Source organism: Notolabrus celidotus, chromosome 7 (genome assembly GCF_009762535.1).
Source record: "Notolabrus celidotus isolate fNotCel1 chromosome 7, fNotCel1.pri, whole genome shotgun sequence".
NCBI classification, from domain to species: domain Eukaryota; kingdom Metazoa; phylum Chordata; class Actinopteri; order Labriformes; family Labridae; genus Notolabrus; species Notolabrus celidotus.
The window spans coordinates 33,664,433-33,690,949 of NC_048278.1; the positions used below are offsets into that span (position 1 = coordinate 33,664,433).

The 26,517-nt window shown below is 42.5% G+C and overlaps 1 protein-coding gene across 1 annotated transcript in view; it reads left to right on the plus strand.

Moving 5' to 3' along the window:
* Positions 1-15,450: 15,450 nt before the first annotated feature.
* The window catches only part of LOC117816585 (voltage-dependent calcium channel gamma-2 subunit-like), a 112,678-nt gene continuing 101,611 nt past the window's right edge, over positions 15,451-26,517 (plus strand). Inside the window, exon 1 of the mRNA XM_034688919.1 lies at positions 15,451-17,564. Within this exon, the coding sequence (XP_034544810.1) occupies positions 17,354-17,564 (211 nt within the window). The 5' untranslated portion in view covers positions 15,451-17,353. The remainder of the gene's footprint in view (positions 17,565-26,517) is intronic.

Below are 26,517 nucleotides of genomic sequence, written 5' to 3' on the forward strand. Positions count from 1 at the left end.
GTTGACGGACGAGAGAGCACAGAGCCGGGCTGCAGCGGATCTGGTGGAAGTCCCGTGTTACACTGTGATTACAGTACAGATACTCTGTCACTCCCTTAAAACAGAAAAGCATGAAGTTAAGGAATCAAATTACTATAAAGTATCCCTCATCTGATAGAAAATTCCAGAACTTCATTAAGTTGTTATTGATACAAGGATAGCGTGAGCAGGAACCAACATCTATGCAGTTTGATCATTTCAAAAGGCTGTTGGAAAAAGGCTTGTGACTTTTTAGTTCTGCTTTTGAGGATTTTCAGAGCCCCTCTATGAAAGCAGGGCTGGAGTGTGTTCATGTATAATTTATTTAATGCAAATGAATCCTGAAAGCAGGTCAGGTCAGACAAATTTGACCAGGAAGAGCTGCACTCTCTTCAGTTTGGAGACACTGAAGATAGCACTAAAGTGAAATTGAAGCTTTGTTCATTCAGGCTGTTGCCTCACAGCAAGAAGGTTCCTGGTTCGAGTACCCCGGTCGGTGTGAGTTCTCTCCAGGTACTCCGGCTTCCTCCCACAGTCCAAAAACATGCTCACCAGGTTAATTGATCACTCTAAATTGCCTGTAGGTGGGAGTGTGTGCATGAATGGTTGTCTTTCTCTGGCCAGGGTGTACCCTGCGTTCCACCTGAAGTCAGCTGGGATTGGCTCCAGCATCCTTGACCCTGAAACAGGATAGGCGGTGAAGATAATGGATGGATGGATGGATGAAACACATGGAAAAAAATAAACTAACCAAACCATGACATACTCAGTTTCATCTAGTATGTATGGATTAAAAATATGAAAAAAAAAGTGTAACTACTTAATTTGAGTTGGTGAAACTTGAAAATTAAAAAAAAGAAGAAAATAATTATTTTCTAATTTCAGTTATACTAAAAAAATTGTATTTCCACTACTTAAAAAATCGTATGTATCAGTTAAACTCCGCTCTAAAAACATGAGTCCAATGTGGAAGTGCTAAAAACTGCAGTTCATTGAGGATCCACTTGAGGCTGGCTCAGGAAGTACCGGAAGTCACATACACATGAATGGGAAAAAGACGATCTTTACAGCAGGTACAAAAGACGGGTGTATTCTGGATAGCTCATTTCTGGATGTCCTCTCACTGTGAGGGGGGTGAATTTTTTTCTAACGTGGCAATTTTGAAGATATTGAGATTACTAGTCTTCCAATGAGAGGCACATCTGACTGCGGGAACACTGCAGCTGTTGGCTAAGAGGCTCAAGCTCCGCCTCTTTACGTCACACTGGCTCGACAGCAGCAATATGGCTGCTGCTGACGATTGGCCTCAAACAGCTCTTCAGAAACAGATGGGTGATGTCATCGACACTACGTCCATTATTTATAGTCTATGGTTACGACAAACATTTTGAGTAATTTCAACTTGTTCAGGTTTACAAAAGTGTAAGCAGGTACAGTGAGATGTTGCTCGACCCCTCTGGATGTTTCTAACTTAGATTCAAGCTTTAGCATGTTGGTATTAAATTCGGGGCCCTGGTGGCCTAGCGGTCTAAGCGCCCCACGTACAGAGGCTACAGTCCTCGTCGCAGGGGTTGCCGGTTCAATTCCCAGCAGGACGACCATTTCCTGCATGTCTTCCCCCGCTCTCTACTCCCCACATTTCCTGTCTCTCTTCAGCTGTCCTATCAAATAAAGGCAAACAGGCCAAAAAAAGTACCATACCTTATACCATAACAGGTCCAACACAAACCGACCCTTATCAATTGTGGAACTTGAACATGAAGAGGAAACAATTCTAGTTAAAACCGCTCCTGTAGATTAGCCAGAAGCAAAACAGAAGAGTTGAAACGCTCAATTATTTTCCAACAAAACTCAAATTTCAAGAAAAAACTCTGAAGCTGAACAGCTGGATGAGCAGATGTGGCAACATTTATCCCAAAAAGCCTTTTCTCTGGTGATTTTTCATCACTACAAAGGCCGAACAAATCTGGCAAAATCCAGGAAAAATCAGCATAAACCTCTTTCCATCAGCACTTGCAGGGACTGTTCCATTGTTCTCACACTGACAGCGATGAATAAACCAGTTTGTCCTCTATGGAGCACTGCCACAATGTGAATGCCGCATGAAGTGCTCTTAAAAATATATTCTCTACACTTTTCTTTCCGTGCACCTCTCTTATCTCCTCTCTCTCCCTTCCCCCCACGATGCTAATTCACCAGCCTACCACCTCTTTTCCGTCTGGCCGTGACTTTGCTGGTGGCACCGGAGCCGAGCAAGGGGAGGAACTTCCGAAGTAGGCCAGGTTGCAGCAGGTAACACAGAGTCATTCAGGCAGACTGGAAGCTTCGGGATGAGAGCGAGAGGAACAGGACAGCCCAGCTCTCCCTCAGGCAACAAAGTGGGAAAGAGAGAGGGGAAGAGGAAAGGGAAAGTGTTTGGGAGGTCTGACAGAAAGATGGTTATTATGAGGTTTAAAGGAAAACTAAAGGGAGAAAGAGACAGAAGGAGGGAGAAGAAGAAAAGGGAGCATGGGCTGATGTAAAGTGAGTAGGCCAAACAGAATCCTGACAAAGTAAGACGAGACCAGACGCAAAGCAGACTCTTGTCTCACCCTTATTGGTTGGTTTATAAAGCTGGTTATTCTGTCAAAGCTTTATTCTTAATTTTCTTAAAATGAAACTCCAAAAGTTACTGGACAAAGTACAATGTGGTACACTGAGCTGTCATAAATGGGGCACTGGTTGAGCTCAGTCTGTAGAGCCGGTGCCCCATATACAGAGGCGACATTGCTCAGTGCGCTGGTCCCAGGTTTGATTCCTGGCCATGTCACGCCCCACTTTCTTCCCCCATTTCCTGTCTGTCTTGAGCTGTCCAATCAAATTAAGACAAAGGCCAAAAAAAGAATCCTGGTTAAAAATATTACAAAAAGCGAGGAGCTGTTTTGCAACACAGCACAAGCTGGTTTGAGCTTCGACAGGGCCGATAGCCAATCACGGATTAGGATAATTGGGTGGCACTGGGGGTGGATAATCAGATTTCAGGGATGGCTGATGCTACACCAAGCCAGAAAAAGCAGCCAGGATACTCATCATCACCATAAAAGGCCAGCAGAGCTCAGGTGACTCAAATAAGATTTCTTGCATCAGTTTTAACTTTGACTTACTTTCCGTCTGTGTTGAATACTTGATTCTGATTGGTCAAAACCCCATAACAGTGGGGATTCATCTTCAACAACAAAAGCAATGCCACTGACAAATTGATCTTACATCATATCAAATCAATCTGTTGAGATCCAAAAGGAGGCTGATAACAATCTGTTACTATGGATGTGAAATCTATCATGGACTTGGAGGGACTCTGTTTTGGGCTGTACAAAAAAATTACTTTAAAATCAACTTTTAAAAAAATGTTTATAGTTATATTTTTAGGCTTTTTGCCTTTATTGATAATACAGCTGAAGAGAGACAGGAAATTTGGGGAGTAGAGAGTGGGGGAAGACATGGAGCAAATGGTCACGGCCAGGAGTTGAACCGGCGACCTCTGCAACGAGGACTTTAGCCTCTGTATGTGAGGCGCTTAGACCACTTGGCCACCAGCGCCCCAATAAAATAACCTTTTAAGTCATATTTTGTGTCAATTTGTTCATGTCATTAGTTAGTCTTAAGGGTGAGACGTGATCCGTCCCAGTCCTGCTCAACCAGTCAAGAATGTAGTTTGCATAACTAACCTTTCACTAACCAAAAATTATTCTAACATTTTTATTTGAAAAACTGTAGCTGGAAAAAAAAATGTAGAAAAGTAATTCTAACTTTTCTGTGCTTCTGTATTTATTTATTATTATTTTATTTGTACTCTATTTTATTTTATTTTATTCGTATTTATACCTTATTTTATTCCTTCTTCTATTAATATTTTGACTTTCTTACATACTGTTTATGAGAGCTCTGTAATGACTGAATTTCCCTCCCCAGGATAAATAAAGTATTTCTGATTCTGATTCTGAAATTAGGAAGATAAGGGACTGAACCTAAATAATAAAGTTGTCAGCCATTAAACTTAAATAAAGTGCACAAAGATGCAAAACACATTCTGCTTTTAACATGCAGGAAGGAAATAACTTTTATCAAACAGACCTGAGTGCTAATTTTAACACATACCATGTTGTCAAATAAAGTCACACTGCATTGTTTCCAATAAGCTGGCCGTCATGTTCCTTGTTAAGTTTTGAATTTGATTCACGAAGTTATTAGAAATATGTTTTTGTCTTCTTGGACACTCCTGTCTTGTGTTGTTGCACTTCCTGCTTCAGTGTGTTTTCCCTCCTTTGTGATTGGTTCCCCATCCCTGATTGTTTTCACCTGTGCCTGATTAACCCATGTGTATGTAGTCTCTGTGCTCCTTCACTTCCTGTTTGTTTCATCAGACTTTAACCCATGTTCTCTGTGTGGGGTTTTCACCTGCTTTGTTGGACTGTAAGTTGGACCTCGATGACTTCTTTTGGATATTAACTTCCCTGGACTCTGACAAAGTAAGCTTTGATTATAACATTTATTGATCTCTGCATTTTGATTCCTTTCCTCCATATTACTGTACAAACATCACACTTTGCAATGCTATACAAAAGTTGTACATATTACATTCACACCCATGCAGAACAGTGTTTGAAAGTTGTAATCATTTCAAGTATTTGTGGGGGTCATCATTCGATATTGTGCTTTCTTTATGGTTGGCTAACAGCTGGCTTGCTGTCTCACTTTAACATGCCATGAAGAAATCAGCTTGTCAGTCAGCGTCTGCTGTGGTATGAGTTTTGTTGAAGTGTCCATATTTGTTCGATTGATAACTTATCATTATTTACAGCAACAAAAGAGTCAATGAAGTGGTGGCTGCACGGTGGTGCAGTGGGTAGCGCTGTTGCCTCACAGCTAGAAGGTTCCTGGTTCGAATCCCCGGCCGGGCGGGTGCCTGTGTGGAACTTGCATGTTCTCCCCGTGCATGCGTGGGTTCTCTCCGGGTTCTCCAGCTTCCTCCCACAGTCCAAAAACATGCTCAGATTGATTGATTACTCTAAATTGCCCGTGGATGTGAATGTGTGCATGAATGGTTGTCTGTCTCTCTGTGTTAGCCCTGTGATAGGTTGGCGACCTGTCCAGGGTGTACCCTGCCTTCCGCCCGAAGCCAGCTGGGATAGGCTCCAGCCCCCCGTGACCCCTACCGGGATAAGCGGTGATGATGGATGGATGGATGGATGGATGGATGGAAAAGAGTCAAAGATTCAGAATTTAAAGCTGCTGTTGGTAGCCCAAGCCTGCCCCCCCCCCCCCCCCCCCCCCCCCCCCCCCAGTAAAATTGGTCTAGAACCGCAACTGCCACCACCACCAGGCCCCTTCCTACCTCACTAACCTCCTCCACCATCACACTCCTTCCCCTAACCTGCCTTCCTCACATGCCAACCTCCTGTCTCCACCTCACAGAACCAAGCAGCACCGAACCTGGGGGGACAGAGCCTTCTCCATAGCCGCCCTCTCTCCCCCCACTCATATCCATAACTGCTCTAACCCTTCAACATTCAAATCTGTATTAAAAACTCACCTTTTTAAGTTAGTGTTGTATCTTGACGGCCCGTGATGTGTAGATGCAGAAGGAATCTTCGCGACACTGGCTTGCTTGCATAGTAATACGTTTATTACAAGAACCAAAACCAGTATCGAACAAGCACCCGGAATGCTTGGGAGAACAGCTCTGCAAATCTGCTGACTCCCAGAGTGCTGTTGACCAAGACCTTTTATAGGTCTGCGAACCAATGACATAGCCTACTAGAGAGTCCAAACTTATCTTAACCTCTAGTTATTTATTATACTCTCCTGGGCTCTGCTGGCCTAAGGGTCACAAAACTTGTCCATGCATGTCACTAAATTGGAAGGGGGTGTCAATCTAATTTCCTTGAAAGTCTGGGACAACATAGGTTTCTCCTTGACTTGTTTTACGTCAGTTACTTATTAAGTGTATTGATTTTAAAATTATACAGTGTCTTTGAGTTTTTAAAAAGCGCTATTATTATTATTATTACAAGTTACACAAAGCTGTTAGATTGAGGTTATGTGAAATCCCAAATGCAACTTTAACTTGAAAATACATATTGAGGAGTTAGACGGTAAGACTCTTGAATAAATAGAAGTATAAATATAGAAATTGTGCTAGATTAATAAAACCTGATTCTTAAAGTGACAGAAGTTTGGAACAACTAGTTGTATGTGCAGCAGTCAGCATAAGAGGTAATGTAGAAGCACTAACAGAGAGGTGGAACACAACACACACATCACATGCTTTTCATCAACACATGGTTCGTGCAAACCCAGCATATAGCACCAACAATGCAGCAACAACAGGATGCTGGTCATGATTAAGGGATTTTCTGCACCTCTCCTCTCGTCTCTGGCCATCAGTAACCAGAGTGCAGCAGGGACTGGAGGCTGTGGCTGGATGAGAGGAGAGGAGGAGGAGCAGAGCAGAATGTTAAACATGTCCTCTAGACCCCAGAGGAGGAGGGAGGGAGGGCGGCCAACATGGCAGACTGTTCACTCTCTGCCTGCCTCTCTCTTTTCTTTCTCCGTGGCTCTTTTTCTATCCCTCCTTATCTTTTTCTCTCACTTTCTTCCTCCCACTTTATCTGCAGCCTCTTCTCGTCTTTAGAGATCTCTTCTTATCTTTCTTTTTTTCTTTGGAAGCGGTCCATATTCATCATTCTTTGTGTCCCTCTTGAATCTTCAGATTTAGTTTTTGTGTGTAATTCACTCAGTGTATGAAATGCTATTAGGTGAAAGGACTTCACTGAATGAGGTAACGCGTTTTAAAAAGAAGTCAAAGCCCTCCCCTCAGGATGATTGATGGAGCAATATCTCTCGTCGTACTTTTTTCAGAGCATCCAAACACTCATGGTTAACTTTGAAATATGCAGACCGTAGATTATACTTTATGAGCAGACACCTTTCACTGTCTCCTAACAGCATGCGACACGAGCAGGTGTCAGCGAGGAAAGATTGTTTCACATCAAAGTGTCCTAACTGGCCGTGAGCGATGCAACGTAATGCGACGCGGTTTTGACCCCAATGCCCTGTTTCTATTTTAATTCCTGTCACTTGCGTAGACATAGACGCAGAGCAGTTCAATAAGTTCAGAAGAAGAGTTATCCATAAGATACCGCCTCTTTTCAGAAACCTAAAGTGTCATCTGGCAGGAGGGAGATTGGGTGTGTCGCTGGCGCTGGAGGTGTCCAGTTAGAAAATGTTTCTCCAGGTTCTTTTGCTTTCTTGCTCAGCAGAGCTCGTCTTGGGGATGTCTGTGTATTAACATCATCCATGTCTCATGACATACGTGAACACCAGGGGCCGTCTAGTTTTTCTGTTTGTAAAGTGCAAACATAGAAGCATTAGAAATACTCGTACACTGTATAATAAATGGATGCAGTTTCCGTGACGTCACCCATCTGTTTCTGAAGCGCTGTTTTGAAGCCGATTGTCAGCAGGTGCCATATTGGAAATGCTGAAGTCAACCTAAAGTCTGTCGAGCTAGTGTGAGGTAAAGAGGCGGGCCTTTAGTCTTTTTGCTAACAGCTGCAGGGTGGTCTAAGCGGGCTCCATATAAAGAGGCTATAGCCCTCGTTGCAGAGGCTGCAGGTTCGATTCCAGCCTTGACCATTTACTGCATGTCCTCCCCCCTCTCTTCTCCCCACATTTCCTGTCTCACATCAGCTGTCCTGTCTATTAAAAGCAAAAATGCCCAAAAATATAACTTAAACCAAAAAAAAAAAAAAAAAAAAAACAGCTACAGGGTGCCCACCCGTCAATCAAGTCAGCCATGCCCTTAAATGGGGAAAAATCGTAAGTTTATTCTCTTAAAAAATAACAAGTTTTAAAAAAGTTCAACCCTGTATAGTGTGTGCCAAGAGAGAAATGAGCTATTCAGCCCTAAACCGTTTTTTGTACCAGGCTGTAAACATGTTTATTATTGCTGTAAAGATAGTCTTTTTTGAATGGGTGTGTATGTGGTTTCCAGTGTTTCTGCATTTAGCCTCAAGTGGACACTCCATGAACTGCAGTTTTTAGCACTTCTACATGGGCTTAACATTTTAGGCCCAGAGGTTGCAGCTTGGATAAACTCCCCTGGCTGATCTCCTTGGCTTAGCAGAAAGTACTATGGTTTGTTTGTTATTGCAATATCTGACATTTGCATACTGTAAGGACGTTGTACTGTACACATATTCATTGTGAATTTGGTTTGGCAGCTAAGAATAACTGATTAATATAATAATAATAATAATAATAATAATAATAATAATAATAATAATAATAATAATAATAATAATATTAATACCAAATAAAGAAATAAATTAATAAAGAAGAAGAAGAAGAAGAAGAAGAAGAAGGATTTTTAGAGCGCTTTTCATGGTATGCAAAGTTACTTTACAGAAAAATAAAAATAATTCAAATAAATAAAACAAATAAAACAGAACAAATAGAAAGACTAAAGTTATAATTGGAAAAATTGATATTGACAATTGACAGGTTCACTTTTTATACTAGTTTTTTTTTTACCTCATGCCACTTCAGTGATTATCCACGCCAGTATAGGAGAGGATTTGTCCAAAAAAAAGACATGTCTTTTGAGAGATTTCATGCCTTAATGCCTTATTTTGGTTTGTAGAGTTTTATTGCACAAGCAAGATTTCAGGAATGTTTTAAAATAGTTAATAAACTAGCAAACTACTTGCTCTCCTGCATTATGCGTTTAAAAAAATGACACAAAGTATAACTAAATCAGTTTGTAATGTTTCTGATTGAAATACGTCTTAGCAAGATGCAGATCTGAAAATGAAGCAAAGCGGATCTGCTGCAGGACAGAGCCTCCCTCATTACATCCACGTCAGACTGCTGCAGCAGTTATGGCCTTTCAAAGTTTGAAGCTTTGACATTTAATTACAGCATCCCCAACAGGCTACTAAGTGTATTTTTAAAATGCTAGAACAAAGCCAAAATCCATCGCTGGATGTGTGAACGTTTGAACAAGCAGGCTGAACTAGCTGCTACCACTGTGCGTCCTGGTTTAAACATCCACTCTGTCTCCTCAGTTACTATTTCAGGGCCAGCATCTTTAGCAGCGTTGTATCTTGAAGCTGTATTGAGCAACTTTGCATATCAGAGGCTGCGAACGTCAGCAAGAGATAACTGAGCAAAAAGTGAACTTTGGTACCGAGAAATCCTGCAGTGTTGTGCATGAATCTCACCTCCTCTGTGAGCTAGCCTTTGTGCTGTCTACCCCACAGCTACTGCTGCATGTGTAGGATGTGAGCTGCATGCATCTGAAACATCACAGCTCGGCATATCATCAGGAATCTATATGCTTCTTCAGTTTGTAATCATTCTCTTGAGGTTAGGGTTGTCCTCTGCATGGAGAGTGCAGATTGAAAATCAGCTCGCAGCAGCAGTTCAGATGCAGTTAGCTTTGCACAGAAACAGCAGGTAGCACCGTTCATCAGGGGGTTTCATCAGTTTTCATGGTGTCTACTCTTTCAGAGGCATGACCTCATCACTCTGTATCCTGCTAAAAGTTGTCTTGAACAAAGAAAAGTAGTCTTAAAAAGAACATCTGTATTCCATTCATTTGCTTCCACAACAAATGTATGCCTTTGCAAGAGTCAAATCTTGCCCGTTAGTGCTTGACGGTGCTCATGGGAAATGTAGTCTTCATCCTTGAAGAGTACTACATATTTCCTCCAAAGGAGACTAAAGGGAATAAACACATTGTGAACGTTACCTACAGTGCTTTTAACTTGATGGAAAAATACTCAAAGTTCAATACAAGAAATAGTCATTTTGACATAGATGTATTTTGTGTCGTTTTGCAAACCTTTTTATAACTTTTAGTAGCATCCATCCATCAAGTAGCTTTGAGCCTATCCCAGCTGTCTCACACTCACACCTACAGGCACTAAGAATCACCAGTTAACCAGTTAACTAGCATATCTTTGTACTGTAGGAGGAAGCTGGAGTACTCGGAGAGAACCAACGCAGTGAGGTAACAGCATTAACCACTGCACCCCTTCTCAACCCAGCTATTAATATGAAGTTTACTTTGTGAGATCCCCTTTGGATCGGGCATACTGCAGGTCTAGTGTCAAGCCTGAATTTAAGCAAGTGTCATCTTAGTGGTTCTGGTACAGAGTCCACACTCGTGGATTCACTATTAATGTAGCACATTCCTGATAAGTTTAAGTGCTTAGTGCTGACCCACTGTCAGGACATCGTATCAGTGAGGTCACTGATGCAGACTTTACAATGCCAAATCATGTTCTTTTCAGGAGTCCAAATTCTTACCCAGAGTGCATCGCAAACTTGGTGACATGAAGAGTGGGATTAAGATTAAGTCCCCCCACTAGACATAAATAAATGTTATATTGATCAGTAGGCAAAGGAATAACTCCTTTTATGTGAACAAACCAAGCATGAACATGACAGAAAAGCTCAAATGAGTTATTTGTGAGCGAAACAGTTCAACAACTTTACATACGTGCTCTAAATAACTAGAATCAGGTTTTAAAGAAGTATAAGGATTCATGATGTTAGGACTTTTGATAGTTTGCTAAATAAACATTGACTGTAATGGAGGAAAAATAAGGTAAAGTGGAGGTAAGCGTTTTTATTGTTTAATGCAACAATTCATATCCATGCAACATTTGATGTCATGATAATGAGTGTCAACCATAGACTGTATAAATAATGGAAGTAGTATCCGTGACGTCACCCATCTGTTCCTGAGCGCTGTTTTGAAGCCAATCGTTGGCGGAAGCCATATTGGAAATGCTGAACTCAACTATATGAGTGTGACGTAAAGAGGCGGGTTTTGAGCCTCCTAGCTAACAGCTATGTGTTCCCACCTGTCAGTCAAGTCAGTCATGTCCTTATTTGGGTAAAAACCTCAAAATCAAATATCTTCTGAACTGCTGCATTAGAAAAATTCACCCTCTGTACAGTGTGTGCTGATACAGAAAGCTACGTAGACCAAAGCCTTTTTTTTTAACCAGGCTGTAAACATGTTTATTTCTGCTGCAAAGATCGGCTTTTTTGAATTGGTGTGTATGTGGTTTCCGATGTTTCTGCAGCCAGCCTCAAGCGGACGTTTGATGAATTGCAGTTTATAACACTTCCACATGGGCTTCATATTTTGAGACCGGAGGTTGCAGCTTGGTGTCACTTCCCCATTTTTATACCATGAATATCTGTTCTCATGCATCCTCACTGGCGTAGTAGCAACTTGACGTTGATGTTGTTGTTTTGTTCTAAATGTAAGCACTATTGAAGGGATGAACATCATGCTATATTGCAGTGGGCATACAATTATTGATTAAGACTGTAAGTCAGAATGAAAAGGCTTACTGGAGTAATAAATCAAGTGAGAAGTAGACTCTTTGTCCCATCTGGTTCATACGATCTGAATTTAATTGCAACCACTGTAGTCACCCCCTGCTGCACGCCACAAATAATGCATCTTAGAGGCTCTTCTGTATTGACTTAAGCTCTGAAAACAGAATCTATTTATCTGAAGTTTAAGCTCAAACTAAAAGAGTGCTTTTTATTGAAGCCCTGTTCAATCTGGTTAGTCCTTTCTTTCTGGAATTATAAGACACACTTTTTTGAGTGAGGTCGAGACAAGAGGAGAATAAGCACAAGATTAAAGATAAATTAAAACTGCTGCAGGTAAAGATTAACCTGATGCACCCGTGAACAACAATGTGCATAAATGTTGCTTCATCTCATCTCAGCTCTCTGGTGGAGAACAAAACATTCACAGCTTTTTGTTGCATCTGAAAGCCAGCCGGCTGCACTGAGAGTACCTCTGCGTGTTTGTGTGTGTGAGAGTGTGTGTGTGTGTGTGTGTGTGTGTGTGTGTGTGTGTGCATCTCAGTCTATATCCCTGGCAATCCCCATGAAAATACCATGTGGCTCCAGAGCAGCCTATCACAAGAGGGAGACAGTTGCCGTGCTCCTGGATGCAGCGAAGGGAGCTGTCCGTTTCAGCACCACGAAGAGGCAGCAGTAACCATGGTGCACTGTGAGGAGGAACAGGATGTGACTAATGAAACACAAACAAACAAAATGAAGATGAACATTTTTACACAGAATGCATGAGAAGATGTTATTCTAAACATTGTAAAGGGTGTGTGTGGAAAACATGTCACAGCTAGAAATGTAATCCTTGCAATACATATTCATCCAAATGCAGCGCTGACGTCTTCCTTTTCACGCTTAATAATGTCCAGGCACTTAAAGCAAACCTCTCTTAAAGGAATCAATCTTACTGTCTACTTTGTGTTAATCATATGTACCATAAAGCTCCCTTCAGTGGGGGTTGTGACAGTATCAGAACCATTGCTGTCTCTGCGTGTCGAGGCCATTCGAAACATACGACGGAGTCAAACACATAGTGCACGGATCACTGAACTTTACAACCTAACCCATCTATTTGTGTTGAACCCGGCCCAGCCGTTGACTGCTCGGTCAGGTGTTTTACTCCCACTGCTCAGCCCTTTCATCATCTGTGCCTCGTATCTCCCCCCCCTGCACCAGGAAATTAAAATACACCTCAGTCTGATGGAACAGAAAAAACAGCTGATGATAATAAAGTGACGGCTTATTGATCCCTGTCGGGAGGTTGTTGTTTTTTCTTACCCCGGCTTCTATGAGGAGGTCAGAGGTCGGACTTTGTGGGTTGGTGCCTTGCTTCAGGACTCTTCAGCAGGTTATTTTAGATGTAGATCTTTCTGGCATTTATCACAATGAGGCCTGTCAAATGATTTCATTCTAATCATGATTCATCACATTTTTAATTGCATGCTTAAAATTAAATTATTTCACATTTCTAAACTGTTTTAAGTCAATATTAGAAAAGTAAAGCAATCCTTTTCAGTGTCTTCATTTGTGAATCAAATTAATGCATGAAAAGTATTTCCTGTGTGTGTACAGATGTTTACTGATGTTATTACCTGTGACTGTAAGACATTATGACCGGTCACAACATGCCGACCAAGCGGCAACCTCAGGTCTCAAAATATGAAGCCCATGCAGAAGGTGTTATAAACTGCAGTTCATCGTGAATCCGCTTGAGGCTGGCTGCAGAAACACTGGAAACCACATACACACCAATTCCAAAACGACGATCTTTGCAGCAGAAATAAACATGTTTACAGCCTGGTTCAAAAAACGGCTTCAGTCTACGTAGCTAATTTCTCTGTCGGCACACACTGTATGGGGGGTGAATTTTTTTCTAACGCAACAGCTCAGAAGATATTGAGATTACAAGTGTTTGCCCAAATAAGGACATTACTGACTTGACTGACAGGCGGGAACACATAGCTGTTGGCTAGGAAGCTCAAACCCCACCTCTTTACCTCAGACTCTTTTGGTTGAGTTCAGCAAAAATCTCCCCCACTGTTGTCTGGAGTGCAGTCGGTACCATTCTTTAAACAAACGCTTAAGTTAATGTCTTCGATTTAGTTTCATCTACAAATCTTTGGTGATTCACACACTCATATTAGTGCCTTCCTGGCTGACATCAGTTTGATTAGCTGCACCTGTATGCTTAGCTCGTATGTCGCAGCTACCTAGAAGTACTTTGGTGACATTTGTATACTGTCTGAAACAAGGTGCATTTTTACCTTTTTACTTGTCAACTGAGCCATGTGGGAGTTTTCTAAAGTGAAATGTGCCATCGAAAAACACAGAGGTGTTGTTATTTTACATCGAGGCAGTAACAGGAAGTGGGAAGACGCTCTAGCGGCCAAGCTACAATGTGCTGAAGGGGTGTCATTGTATCACGATTGACACGTTAACGCTGATAGTCCTGATCACAGCGGTTAGTTCTGACTTAAAGTTGCTGTTTGTAGCATTTAACCACATTTAGCAGAACAGGCTTGGTAGAAATAGAATGGAATGGAAGTATGTTTAACTTGGCGTATAATCTCTTAAAAATAAAAGTCATTTTGTTTAGTCATATACAATCACAAGAGGGAGACAGTTGCTCTCTGTACTTAAAGAGCGGGTCCCCTTTCATATCGGCTGCCGTCATGCACCAGCATGTTTCTATGGTAGCACAGAATGGACAATGTAGTCCTGGCTGCACACGTTTTTGTATTCAGTTGGACACTGCCGTAGATGCACCAGTTGGAAGATGAAAAACAAAGAGTGGTTGTTGTGCACAAAATAATATGTTTTGATTGTAGGATCTGATGGAAACAACTTGACAAATAGAAGGTCATGCTTATCATGCATCACATGAGCTTCTTGTCCTCAAAGGCCACCGTCGCTTTTGGAACTGCTGAGCATTTCAATCTACAATCTGACCACCAGATATCGCTAAATATTCTCGATTCTACACACTTTACCTTTAAAGCATCAAATAAACTTCATAATGTAAACCTAGATTCCCCTGATAATTAAGGGGAAACCATGCTGCAAAGATCATCTGCTCTAACTGCTTCTTTGTACCCACTTCAGATTGCAGTCTACCATTAAGGTCAAACCGTGCATATTCTGTGAGATTTGATTGAATTTTAGAAAGCACTCAAGCATTCTGACATGAAACTGTTCAGGAAAAAAACTAAATAGAGGGAATACAGTATCTTAGGTTGAACTTTAAGGCTCTGAATTTTACGTTTGAGATCTTATAGAAGCATAAAAACAAGTATTTGTTCATGGCAGCACGTAAGCCTTTGTATAAGATACTAGTTATGTATTTCAAAAGTTAATAATGTGGCGGTTGTTCTTCTAGTTCATTAGAGAGTCTCTTCATTTGTGGGTTTAGTAAAGGGAAATAAAACTAAATAAATGTCATGTTATATTACTGCCCTGTTTCAGATAAAGGATAGTGAAAATGTTCCTAAATATCGAGTTTCTAAAGCTGTTATGAATATTAATTTATCAAATTTGTCTTTGCTTTTTCAAAAATAAATCTTATCCGCTTCTCAAACTTATTTCATTGCTTTAAATTGACTTTATAAAATGTATTTCAAACAAACTTTTCTATCTTTGCCTTCAATTTAAAAAAAAAAAGAGATAAAAGAAAGGCAGTTGTTGATGACCACGTGTGTTTTCCCCACTAATAACCCACATGTGACTTTTGGCTCAGAGAAAAATCACACATGAGAATCAGCTTCAGATGAAATGACTTGTTGAAAAGGACATTATTATTTTATTTTTTTTAGCAGTGCGCTTGTTTTTGCGTAAAGTACTGCTGCTGCTGCGCACAGAACATCTCCCCTCTCTTCTCCACTCTCTCTCTCTCTCTCTCTCTTCTTCGCTCCCTCGTTGTGTCGATTTTTTTCATCCTCTGCTTCTAACCATCATCCACCCCCTCCTCCTCCTCCTCCTCTCTTCTCTCCACTTCTATCTCAGCTCTGCGAAGAAGAAGAAAAACGAGGAAACCAAGGGATTGATGTGTTGCTCGGCTTTTGAAATTTCTTTTTTTTTTTGCGCACAAAATCCCCCACGCTTGACAGCTTTTTGCGAAACAAAAGAACCCTCTCTTTCTGACGGGGTTCCTGATTATATTTCCATGTGGTGACAGTAGACGGCTGTGTATGTATGTGCGCTCGAGGTTGCTCCGGGTGGCCGTGATATATATAACCGTGTAGGATCGTGTGGATGCTGGGGCGAAGAGACTCTGACGCTCCGGGAAGCTTCCTCCATCCCTCCGTGTCGTCCTCGTTCCTGCGACCGGCTGCATGACCGGTGATGCTCGGCCTCCCCGCCTGGATGCGCCCCTCTCTCCGCGGTGTGCCGTCGGTACCGCTGCCTGTATCCCCCTATAGCAGATTTACACTGTCGCTGGAGAAAGGTCTAGGGACCACATATGGAAACTGGGGATCAGAATTTTAGAAAAAAGGAAAACTAAGCAGGCTGCCGTTTGATTTTCACAACTTAATCATTTTTTCCTCCTCCTTCCTTTTGGCTTGATTTTTTTTCCTTTTTATTTGGAGAGAGGGGTTGATCGTTCCTGGTTGGTTTATATTTCCTTCATCTCTTAAGGAATGGCTGGTTTTCATGGCAGTCATGGTACCGGCTGATTATTTCCCATTATTTATCACTCTGCCCTTGATTTTTTGGGGGAGCGCTTGATTCTGCTGCTTTGAATTTGTTCTTTCACATTCAGTGATTTTTTTATTTTTTTTCCCAACATATTTTTTAGGCCCTGCCTGCCTGCCTGCCTGTCTGTCTTGCCTGTCTCCCATCACCCTCTACCCTCAGAGTACATGTGATAGTCTGATTCCTTTTTGAAATGCCTGAGATGAGCCTCCATAACTCACTGATCCACTGTGTTACATCAAGGTAGTCAGATCTCATCCTGAATTGTGTCATCTGTTTGAGGTCTCTGCTTTTTTTTTTATTTGCCTTTTTTTTGGGGCCATTTTAAAGAAATCAGGCCGCCAACTGTGTTAGTCTTAACCACCCTCCACCCCCACACCCCAGTGTTTCTTCACCCCCCCCCCCCCCCCCCCCTTTCAGAATGAATTAATTCACACTGCGTGCGTGCGTGTGCTCGTCTGTGTACAGGTGTGAGCAAAGTGAAAGTTTGGCACCATAAGCAAGCAAGAGTGTGTGTTTGTGTGTGTGTGTGTGTGTTAGTGTTTGAGCCTGAGAATGACAGTGTGGGCTGCATGAGACGGCCTGTGTGGGAAAAAAAAATAATCAAGCGCTACATGCACATCATTCCATTTATCACCGTTGAAGCTGTGAGGATTGTAATACATGCAGCTGCTTTAGTCAGCTCAGAAAGCCAAATCCAGGCCTGAGACGATCACAGAGAAACAGAGCAAGATCCTCCATCTTCTCATTATCTCTGCCTTTTTTCGGAGTTTGACATTTAGAGGCCTTCCAACTCGACAAAGTAGGCCTGGATCCCAGACCAGGTCTCTGGTGGGATCTGCAAGAAGCCTGTGTTTTTAGGTCAACATTTTTTTTTCCAGAGCTGGGCAACTTCCTGCCACTTGAGGATCAGATTTTAGAAACCTCCTCGCCAAAGTCTGTTTGACCCGTCTTTTGGGCCAAACAGCCACCCCCCCCAAAACCTCCACCCTCATCTTAATTTTCATTTGTCTGTTGTCCCCCCACCCAAAACCAACCATACGATTTCCCCCGAGCTCCCCTAACTCCCCCGCCCCCCCCAGCGGCCCCCCGCTACCGTCGTCCGCCCGACACCGCCCACCCCCCGTTTTCCGAGCTGGCGTGGCGACGCAAACTCACAAATATTTACTTCCTATACATCAAGAGGAAAGGGGGCCCCCCTTTCGTGGAATGCGGCAACATGGGCGTTTTTGACCGCGGAGTTCAGATGCTGCTGACCACGGTAGGGGCCTTCGCCGCCTTCAGCCTTATGACCATCGCCGTGGGGACAGACTACTGGCTGTACTCGCGTGGCGTCTGCAAGATCAAGAGCAACAACGAGAACGAGACCAGCAAGAAGAACGAGGAGGTGATGACGCACTCCGGCCTCTGGAGGACCTGTTGCCTGGAAGGTGAGCTGCAGATGTCCTGATGAGGCCATATATACATGCACAGAATCCACCAACGACACGGCGCGCTCAGGCACGCAGGCATATCGATTCCTACGTGCCCACACACACATACACACAGCCTTGCATTTGCACTTACATGCCTACACATACGCTTGCATGCCCACACTATTCTGTAGGTACTCTGCATCCATTTCCACACATGAAAACGCTCACTCTCTAACCTACACACACCTCTCATCCATCTATCTATCTATCTATCTATCTATCTATCTATCTATCTATCTATCTATCTATCTATCTATCTATCTATCTATCTATCTATCTATCTATCTATCTATCTATCTGCATACTTGGTTAGGGGTTGAAGCATCTCAAGCTCTCTTGGTTCCTGAACCATATATTTTATTCCAAATCAACCTTTGATTTGAATTCCCTGCAGCATCTTCCCTTCATGCATCTTCATGAAAAGGAAGCAAAGCTTGAGTTGACATGTTGAGGAGTGAATGCATCTTCTTCCTAACAGGTGATTTTGGTCGATAGTGCTCTGTTGCTTCCTCGTCTAGTGTTTCTGAGTTGGTTAGTCATGGCTGGTGTGCTGATTGGCTTTTTAATTGTCCCAGCAGAGAGCAGCTCGGCTCACTTAGCAAACTGCCACACTGGATCTCAAAAGACACACACGGTCCAGCACGGTGTGCTGTGCGGCTGAGACATATGGTCACCAGTCCTTGCTGTAAGCTTGTTACTGATGTTGTTTTTACACTCCGTCCAAAGGAAACATGGAAAACAATCTTGGTTGTTTCATGATAAATAAAAGAAGCCGGGGCGTCTGCAGCTACTTGCTCTTAGATCAAGGAAGAATTCATCACAGACTTTTCAGATCTGTCTTGATTTTTACATTCTTTGCCCATGCCTGTGTAGGGAGTCGTAAGTAATCTCTGTAATCCCCTCCTCCTCTCTGTACTAGCCTGGAAGTGTTATCTGTTACCTGTAGAAGTCTACTGCTGGAGCTGAGGAACAGAATCCAAAATCTCGTCTCCTTATAACAACAATGTACAACAAGATGAAGTTAGATTTATCCAGTGTGAGAGATTATTTGATCATCTTTTGAGTCAAGAGCCTCTTACCCACTGGAATCATGCAACAGTGCTAGAACAGAGCTCTGCCATTACTATGCCTTTGTACCTTCACGTTGCTCCCCAAAACAATGTAACAGTAGTGTTGGGATGTGTTATTTCACATTGCATTATGAGAGACAGCTTGTAAACGCACAGCAGGCGCGCCACTTACACTCACACTAAGACATGCATGCACACCCTGCCGGCTCTAACACTACATATCGCCACCTCTTCCTCCATATTCCGCCTCTGTTGGGAGGATCAGGATGCGTTTCACATTGTGTTCACGTAATTCATTCCACCTTGAAAATGGCAGAATAGAAGCCCATAAACTCTTGTCATTGCATCTTTAGAGGGAACTTTGGTGGTGTCACTTACCTGCTTTGTTCTGAATATATTGTTAGATGGACTGTCACTGCATTTTCACTGCAAGAGCTTTCCCCAGGGACCAGGAACATTAGGGGTACTGAGTGCACTTCACCTATAGGGAACAGGTTCTTGATAGAGGCCGTTTTCGAAACAGTCTGCTACATACTACCTGTCTGTTGTATGACTGTTCTGTTGGATCTGTTATGCCGTATGCTGGGCCAGACGTCACTGGATTTCCAGTTTTGGAAAGCTGAAGTAAACAACAGCTAAGCTGATAGAGAAACTGCTTCTTTAGCATCACTAATGATTTAAAAAGCTAAGAAGTGGTTTATTAGTTTTCACAGCACCTAAATATGGAATTCTCGCGTCAAAAGAGAAGAAAAAAGAATAAGAGGAATGGGGCTGTGCATTGTGGGAAACAGTACCTGAGGGAGACTGGTCCGATGCATACTGTGAAATTTTTCCGAATCAGGACGACATCTGGGGAGTTTTGGCATACTGCAGAATTTGCTCTTGTTCACATGCTACATACTGAAGTTTGGCCAAATCAGTAAGAACTGCTAGTGTCGTAGGCGGTTTCAAAAACCGCCAAAGTCTCTGGCACATCATTTTAACCCCTTCCTTAACCCATTAAGACCTAAAACGGCTGCTAAAAACGCCTTTAAAAACCTAAGCATAAATTGTACACAACCTCTGAAAACCTGAAGATTTACTGGAAAAAAAATCTGAGTTGCCAAATTTCACTAAAAGCTTTCTATCTCAGCCTCTGGAGCAGATAGAAACATGGAATGAAAACCATTTGATAGTTTAGAAATTGGGCTTTAATTGGAACATCATTACTTTGCTCTTATGTGCATTAAACATTTTCAAAAAAATCATCAAACAACAAAAATATTAAAAATATAAATTAAAATGATTACAAAATATTTTTTCCTGCAAGCGCATTTCATTGGTCACGTCTTTATAAAAAAAATCCCAAAACATGCACGTCATTCCCGTCATGTGTATTTCAGCGAATCACAGCACATTTCATTAGTCACATGTCTTGAAAATGATGACACCGTCTGAAATGACCTACACCTTGCATCCGGTCTTAAAGGGATAACCACGTATATGTCGCATCTGTACTTAAAGGTAAATACGTGTATACGTTGCATCCGGTCTAAATGGGTTAAAAGATCCACCCCATGAGGGTTGTTGTGCATTTTGAAAGAACAGGGTGCAGCGATGAATATTTCTGATTGGCTGCAGCACTTACAGCATCATATGACTCTTTCACACGTCAGCAGACTGGTTTATTTAATCTTCTATAGTCATCAGTAGAAATGTAGAAAATGGGGCGCCAGTTTAACTCAGTTAAATTGAGCAGAGAATCTGGTCCTTGAAGCTGGTAGCCCGGGTCCAATTCTGACCCTCTGCCCTTTGTTGCACGTTCATCCTCACTTTCTCCCAGTTTCCCTCTCTATCCACTCTCTGATCTCTCTATAAGGCATGAAAGCCAAAACATCCACTGAAAAAAAAAAAGACAACTGGTTGAATTGGCTTCCTCAAAAGGTTGCTTGTGCAACCTAAAAAGCCTGAAAAAAATGCTGCACATTGTATAAAGTTTGACTGAATGTTGGAATTCATTTTAGTATGTGGCTAGAATTTCCTTCTTATTTCCCCATTTCTGAGGACACATACTTAAAAAATAGACTCAAACATGTCCGGAATGATTGAGAATCTCCAAACACGTTGATATGTCAGTGCACTACTGTGCATTCTTCTCTCCTTTAGCTCTATCAGAACCAGAATATGTAACCAACACTTCTGTAATCCTCTGCAGCGAAGACATCTTCCTAAAATAAACCTGTCCAAGTCTCTATCCTCAAGAAATCAACACCACACACCTAACAACTGTTACCTTTCTCCTCAACCTGTTTTTAATTCTTACCTTGACACCATGCAGTCCTTAAGCCCCAAACACTGCCAGGTGTATCAGTGTGCTGTTTCTCACAAGAATAGCAATACAAACAGGGACACACACACACATGCTGCAGAGGATTAGGACACACACAGATACTTACACTCTGTCTGTGTGATCCATCTTCTGCCTGAATCACTGAACACCCGGCCCCAGATTCACCTGATTCACAGGATGACATAGTTTCAGTGCATTTGTGGTGTTTCTCCCGTGATTCAGTTGGTTATATTTTCAGTGATCACAGCAAGTAGGGAGGCCGTCCGGTCATCATAAAATGTTGGTTAAAGAGAAAAAAGAAAGAAGAAAAAATGCTCCAAATTTGACCCAGCTGCTACGTGATGCAGTGCTTAGAGTCCAGGGGAAATGTCACGCAGGGTCATGTCCAAGTGGCAACCTCCGGTCTAAAAATATGAGTCCAATGCAGAAGTGCTAAAAACTGCAGTTCGAGGATCCGCTTGAGGCTGGCTCCAGAAGTACCAAAAACCACACACACACCAATTCAAAAAAGCCGATCTTTGGGGCGCTGGTGGCCTAGCAGTCTAAGAACCCCTCGTATAGAGGCTACAGTCCTCATCACAGAGGTCGCCGGTTCGACTCCCAGTCGGTCAACCATTTCAATCAGGAGAGACACAATTTGAATATTAAAGGTTATTTATTACAACTGAATGAATGATGGAACTTGACAGAAATATTTGGCGTAAGGACTCTGTGGTGATAATGTTGTGAGCGTAGGATGCATGAATTTGGCAGCTGAAGAAATCCCCCCTAGAGTCCAGACACTGGTGGTGGTGGTTGACGACCCAAGGAAATGAAGACTCGCAGAGATCAGGTGGAGATGGGGAGGTGGAGGGGTGCGCACCATCAATGCAAGAAGGAACTAGCAGGAGAGAGAGACACATTTAAAAAGACAGCAGAGAGTTGATAGGCTGACGATAAGGGCGCGCCACTGAGCTATTGGATGACGCCACTGCTGATTAGCCAATGACAGCTCCGGAGCATGCAGCTGGAAGCGGGTGAGCTATTGAACGAGGGAGAGGAGAGTTAAACAACTGATGTGATTGCTTTTATAGTCTTCCTGTCTGAACTTTCGCTAGAGCTACATTTCTTGAATGTCTTCCCCCACTCTCTACTCCCAAATTTCCTGTCTTTCTTCAGCTGTCCTATCAATAAAGGCAAACCCCCATGTAAACATGTTTACAGCCTGGTACAAAAACCGAGTGTAGTCTCGATCGGCACACACTATACGCTGCAATTTCAAAGATATTGCGATTACAAGTCTTCCAATGAGAGGCACAGCTGACTTGATTGACAGGCGGGAACACTGTAGCTGTTGGCTAGGAGACTCAAAGCATCCAATTAGGCTCTTGTCGATGATTGGCCTCAAAACAGCGCTTCAGAAACAGATGGCTGACGTCACGAATACTACGTCCATTATTTATACAGTCTATGGCAGGGGTACCAAAACTTTTTAGCCCACGACCCCCAAAATATAGGTGCCAAAGACTCGTGACCCCCACTGTCCCTCAAAGTGATTTAATGTGGCTTCATTTAGCTGGTTTGCAGAAAATTAGCTTACCTATATGAGCATGTGTCTGTGTTTCCTGTGCTGTTATGAATTAACCTGCTGCTACTGATGTTTTAGATAATTAACTGTTCACTAAACCTAAACTTAGGAGTCATCTGGCAACAAAGAAAGGCAGAAAACTCATCACATTTTCAATTTTCATGGTTTTATTACAAGGTTAGCTACTTTTTCTGTCTATTTTCTACTATAATGGGTAAAATATGCTATTTTTAGATTAGAAAATATACACATATTCTGAAAGACATCTCATGACCCCCCAGGGGGTCCCGACCCACACTTTGGGAACCCCTGGTCTATTGTCATGTCTCAGCAATGTATAGTATTGTTTTGTATCGTATCGTATGGTAGCTCCTTATTCCCATTTTGGGCATTGAGGATGCATCAAAAAATTGCATTCATGTCGCACTTGTGACGTGGAATGACACGCTGCTGAGTCAAAACTCTCTCTATAGGTTGATGTGTGTCATAATAAGCACCTACCTGTTACTCATGCCCTCTGTGTGTCTGTGTGGGTGTGTTTGATTTGTGCACTCATGCATATTATCCAGTTGCAGGCTTGACACTTCCTGCCTGTTGTGACCTCACATCGTCACACTGCTTGAACCACACAGCCTCATCCTGTCACACACTTCCATTAATGCAAGGCCTCTCTTAACAATAAGATCCGATGCAACGTCAAGTCGTAGTGAGCTCCTCAACCTTACTCCACAGAGCTAGCATCCTGCAGAGGCAGAGAGGCGTAATGGAGAAATAAGATCTGAATAACATGCCAGCTAAATTGCCAGATCTGACATTACAGAAAAAGGAGCCAAGTTTAAGTGAAGCGCGTGACATTTAAATGTTGCATCTTAATCAGGGAGAGCTAGCGTCAATTTAATGTCAGGTCAGGAATCTCAAATGAGGAATAACCCCTTCATTCATACAAAAAGAGCTGACTGTGAAGCATTGGAGGTTAACTCCTGCAGCGATCTCATAGGATGGTTACACATGCACCTTTCTCCAGCTCTACCTCGCTAAATTTAAACCTGTTTTATTTTTTCAAGTTTGGTTCATAGCAGGAAAACTATTCCTGGATCTGTCTTTTCATGTTCAGACAAGTGCTTCTTGCTGCTAACGGAGGAGATATCACAGCACACAATGTGCAGCTTAAGCTGAAACATTATAATAGGCAGACAGCTGTTTAAATAAATCTCAAAGAATATCACTATATCCATCAATATGTTCTGTGGAAACCCTTTTAACAGCTTCCCTAAGTATTAAATCTTGGCCTCCTTTTCTTTGCTACATCTTCATCTGCTACAGTAGCTCATTCAGACTGAAGCATATCTTCTTCTTCTGCATGATATCTGGAAACACAGCGTTATTTAAACACCTCTTTTTGGCCACATACTTCCTCCAAGCCCATATTAGAGTTTAGGGCTGATCTGTTTGCATTTGAAGTCACACCGACACAACATACTAAGCTTTGAACGGTATGTTAATCCACCACAACAACTTCCAAACAGCAGGGCTTGGTTCTTTGTTATTCAGGTTTCTCCTTACAGCAAAGCTTTAAGCCAGGACGGCGAGGGGAAGACGTATCTGGTTCTATTTGTTTCCATCAGTTTTTACATCTCCAAAGATGCTTCTCTGGCTTTGAAGAGGCCTTGCTCCAGGCTACATCTCTAACCCGCTGACCTTATAAGCAGTGAAAAGGTCAGGCCTTGGGCTCTCAGGGCTGAGGCATGGATGTCTTGGCTATACCACATACAGTAAATACCACAGGAGAAGAAGAACACAGAAGAAGGGGCTGTGAAGTACAATAATAGCACAATCTGGACGTCTTCATGGTTTGAATTGTCATTTATTAGACACATTCTATGTGGTTATTACAAGGGAGTGAAATTTAAGATACACACGGCCTCAAAGTAATGGAGAGTGAGGAGGCTGTGGTCAGTCGGTGATATCACATTACAACAGCCTTCACAGATGGCAGGTGGGGTAAACAAAGGTAGGCAAACATCAGACAAAAAGTAGCCAACCCATCACTTTCAGACTGTAAATAATCTGTATTTATAGATTCAACTTAAAAATGTAGAACCAGTACTTGGGTAGTCATGTATCAGCAGGTTCTGATGAATGCAGGTTAAACAGTCCATATGAGGAGCAAAAGCAGGAGAAACGCAACACAGACTTGAAATCCAAGATTCTATCTGATGACAGTTTCCTTAAGGAAGAAGAAATTAAAAATCTCATGCAAGTGAAGGTAGCAATCTGTTGAAGATCCAGCATTGTAACATGAGCAACAGATCTGCCGGATGCTGCCAATCAGCCGTCACTTTTCCCGACCGGAAACCACATACTCACAAATTTTGAAAAGCCAATCTTTGGGGCGCTGGTGGCCTAGCGGTCTAAGCGGCCCACATACAGGGGCTATAGTCCTAGTTGCAGAGGTCGCTGATTCGACTCCCTGCCGCAACCATTTCCTGCATGTCTTCCCCCACTCTCTACTCCCCACATTTCCTGTCTCTCTTCAGCTGTCCTATCAAATGAAGGCCAAAATTGTTACTTTACATTTAAAACAAAAAAGAAAAAAGCTGATCTTTACAGCAGAAATAAACATGTTTACAGCCTGGTACAAAAGACGAGTGTAGTCTGGATAGCTCATTTCTCAATCGGCACACACTGCACAGGGGAGTGAATATTTTCATAACACGGCAATTTCAAAGATATTAAGATTACGAGTTTTCCATTACGAGAGGCACAGCTGGGTTGATTGACAGGCGGGAACACTGTAGCTGTTGGGTAGGAGGCTCAAAGCCCGCCTCTTTACGTCACAGTTCAACATTTCCAATATGGCTGCAGCTGCCAATTGGCCTCAAAACAGCACTTCAGAAACAGATGGGTGACGTCACGGTTACTACATCCATTATTGCTACAGTCTATGTTCCTAACCCCCTGGAATGCAACGCTCTTGAGGAAAGACCCGACATAGTTAGCATTTTTACATTTTACACGTCTTCATGACTTTGATATTTTGGCGAAATTCACCTCTAAATTGTAAATGCATGACATGAAAATTGGTGTCTTTTTTGTGCTCATAAAGTTAAAATATCACGGTGTAACATATTTCCATGGAGAACCTCTTGAAAGAGATGAACAGGTGCTGCTCTAGGGGATGTAATGGGACTGAAACGATGGACATGTTAACACCTCACAGGAAAGGAAGTCAAGGCTAGGAGTCGTCTAAAGGCTGATTTATACTTCTGCGTCTCCCCTACGCAGCAAGGTCTGACGCAGACATGAGCACTACATAGTTGTGCGTCGATGTGTCCGTGTTGCGCAGCAATTCTCTGCCGAAACACTTGAGGGCAGTGTGATCTCTCTGATAGTCCGGTCACCTGCTTCCGGACCTGCTACGATCTCTGTTTACTTTTCCACAGAGTTTCAGAGCGTGTTATGTTAATCTACAGCTGATACATGTTGCTGTTTATCATACAGACATGATTACATGAAGAATAGAGAGGAGGAGATGAAATACACAGCCAATGTGCCGGGATCCCGGGAGTGCTGTAAATGTGGGAAATACAATGCCACAGAGCAGACCAATCACAGGGCTTGCGGTCCACGTCGATTCAATGGGTAGTTACATTTTGGAGGAGGTGCTCCTCGGCTATGTGCATAGGCCACTGCGTAGGTATGGGAGCTATGCGGATCCCCGGTGTAGGCTACACCGTCAATTCGACACAGAACTATAAATCAGACTTAATGCCACACCGGCTACATGGCTACACTGGTGTTACAGAAAATTTGGCATCCATTTAATGCAAAGCGTTGTCAGATGATAGGAAATGATTGCCGATAGGTTCCGGGGACTGGATGGTTGCGGTGGTTGCTAATGCTAGCCCACTTGGCTAAAAGTATAGAAACTCTTCATGCTTA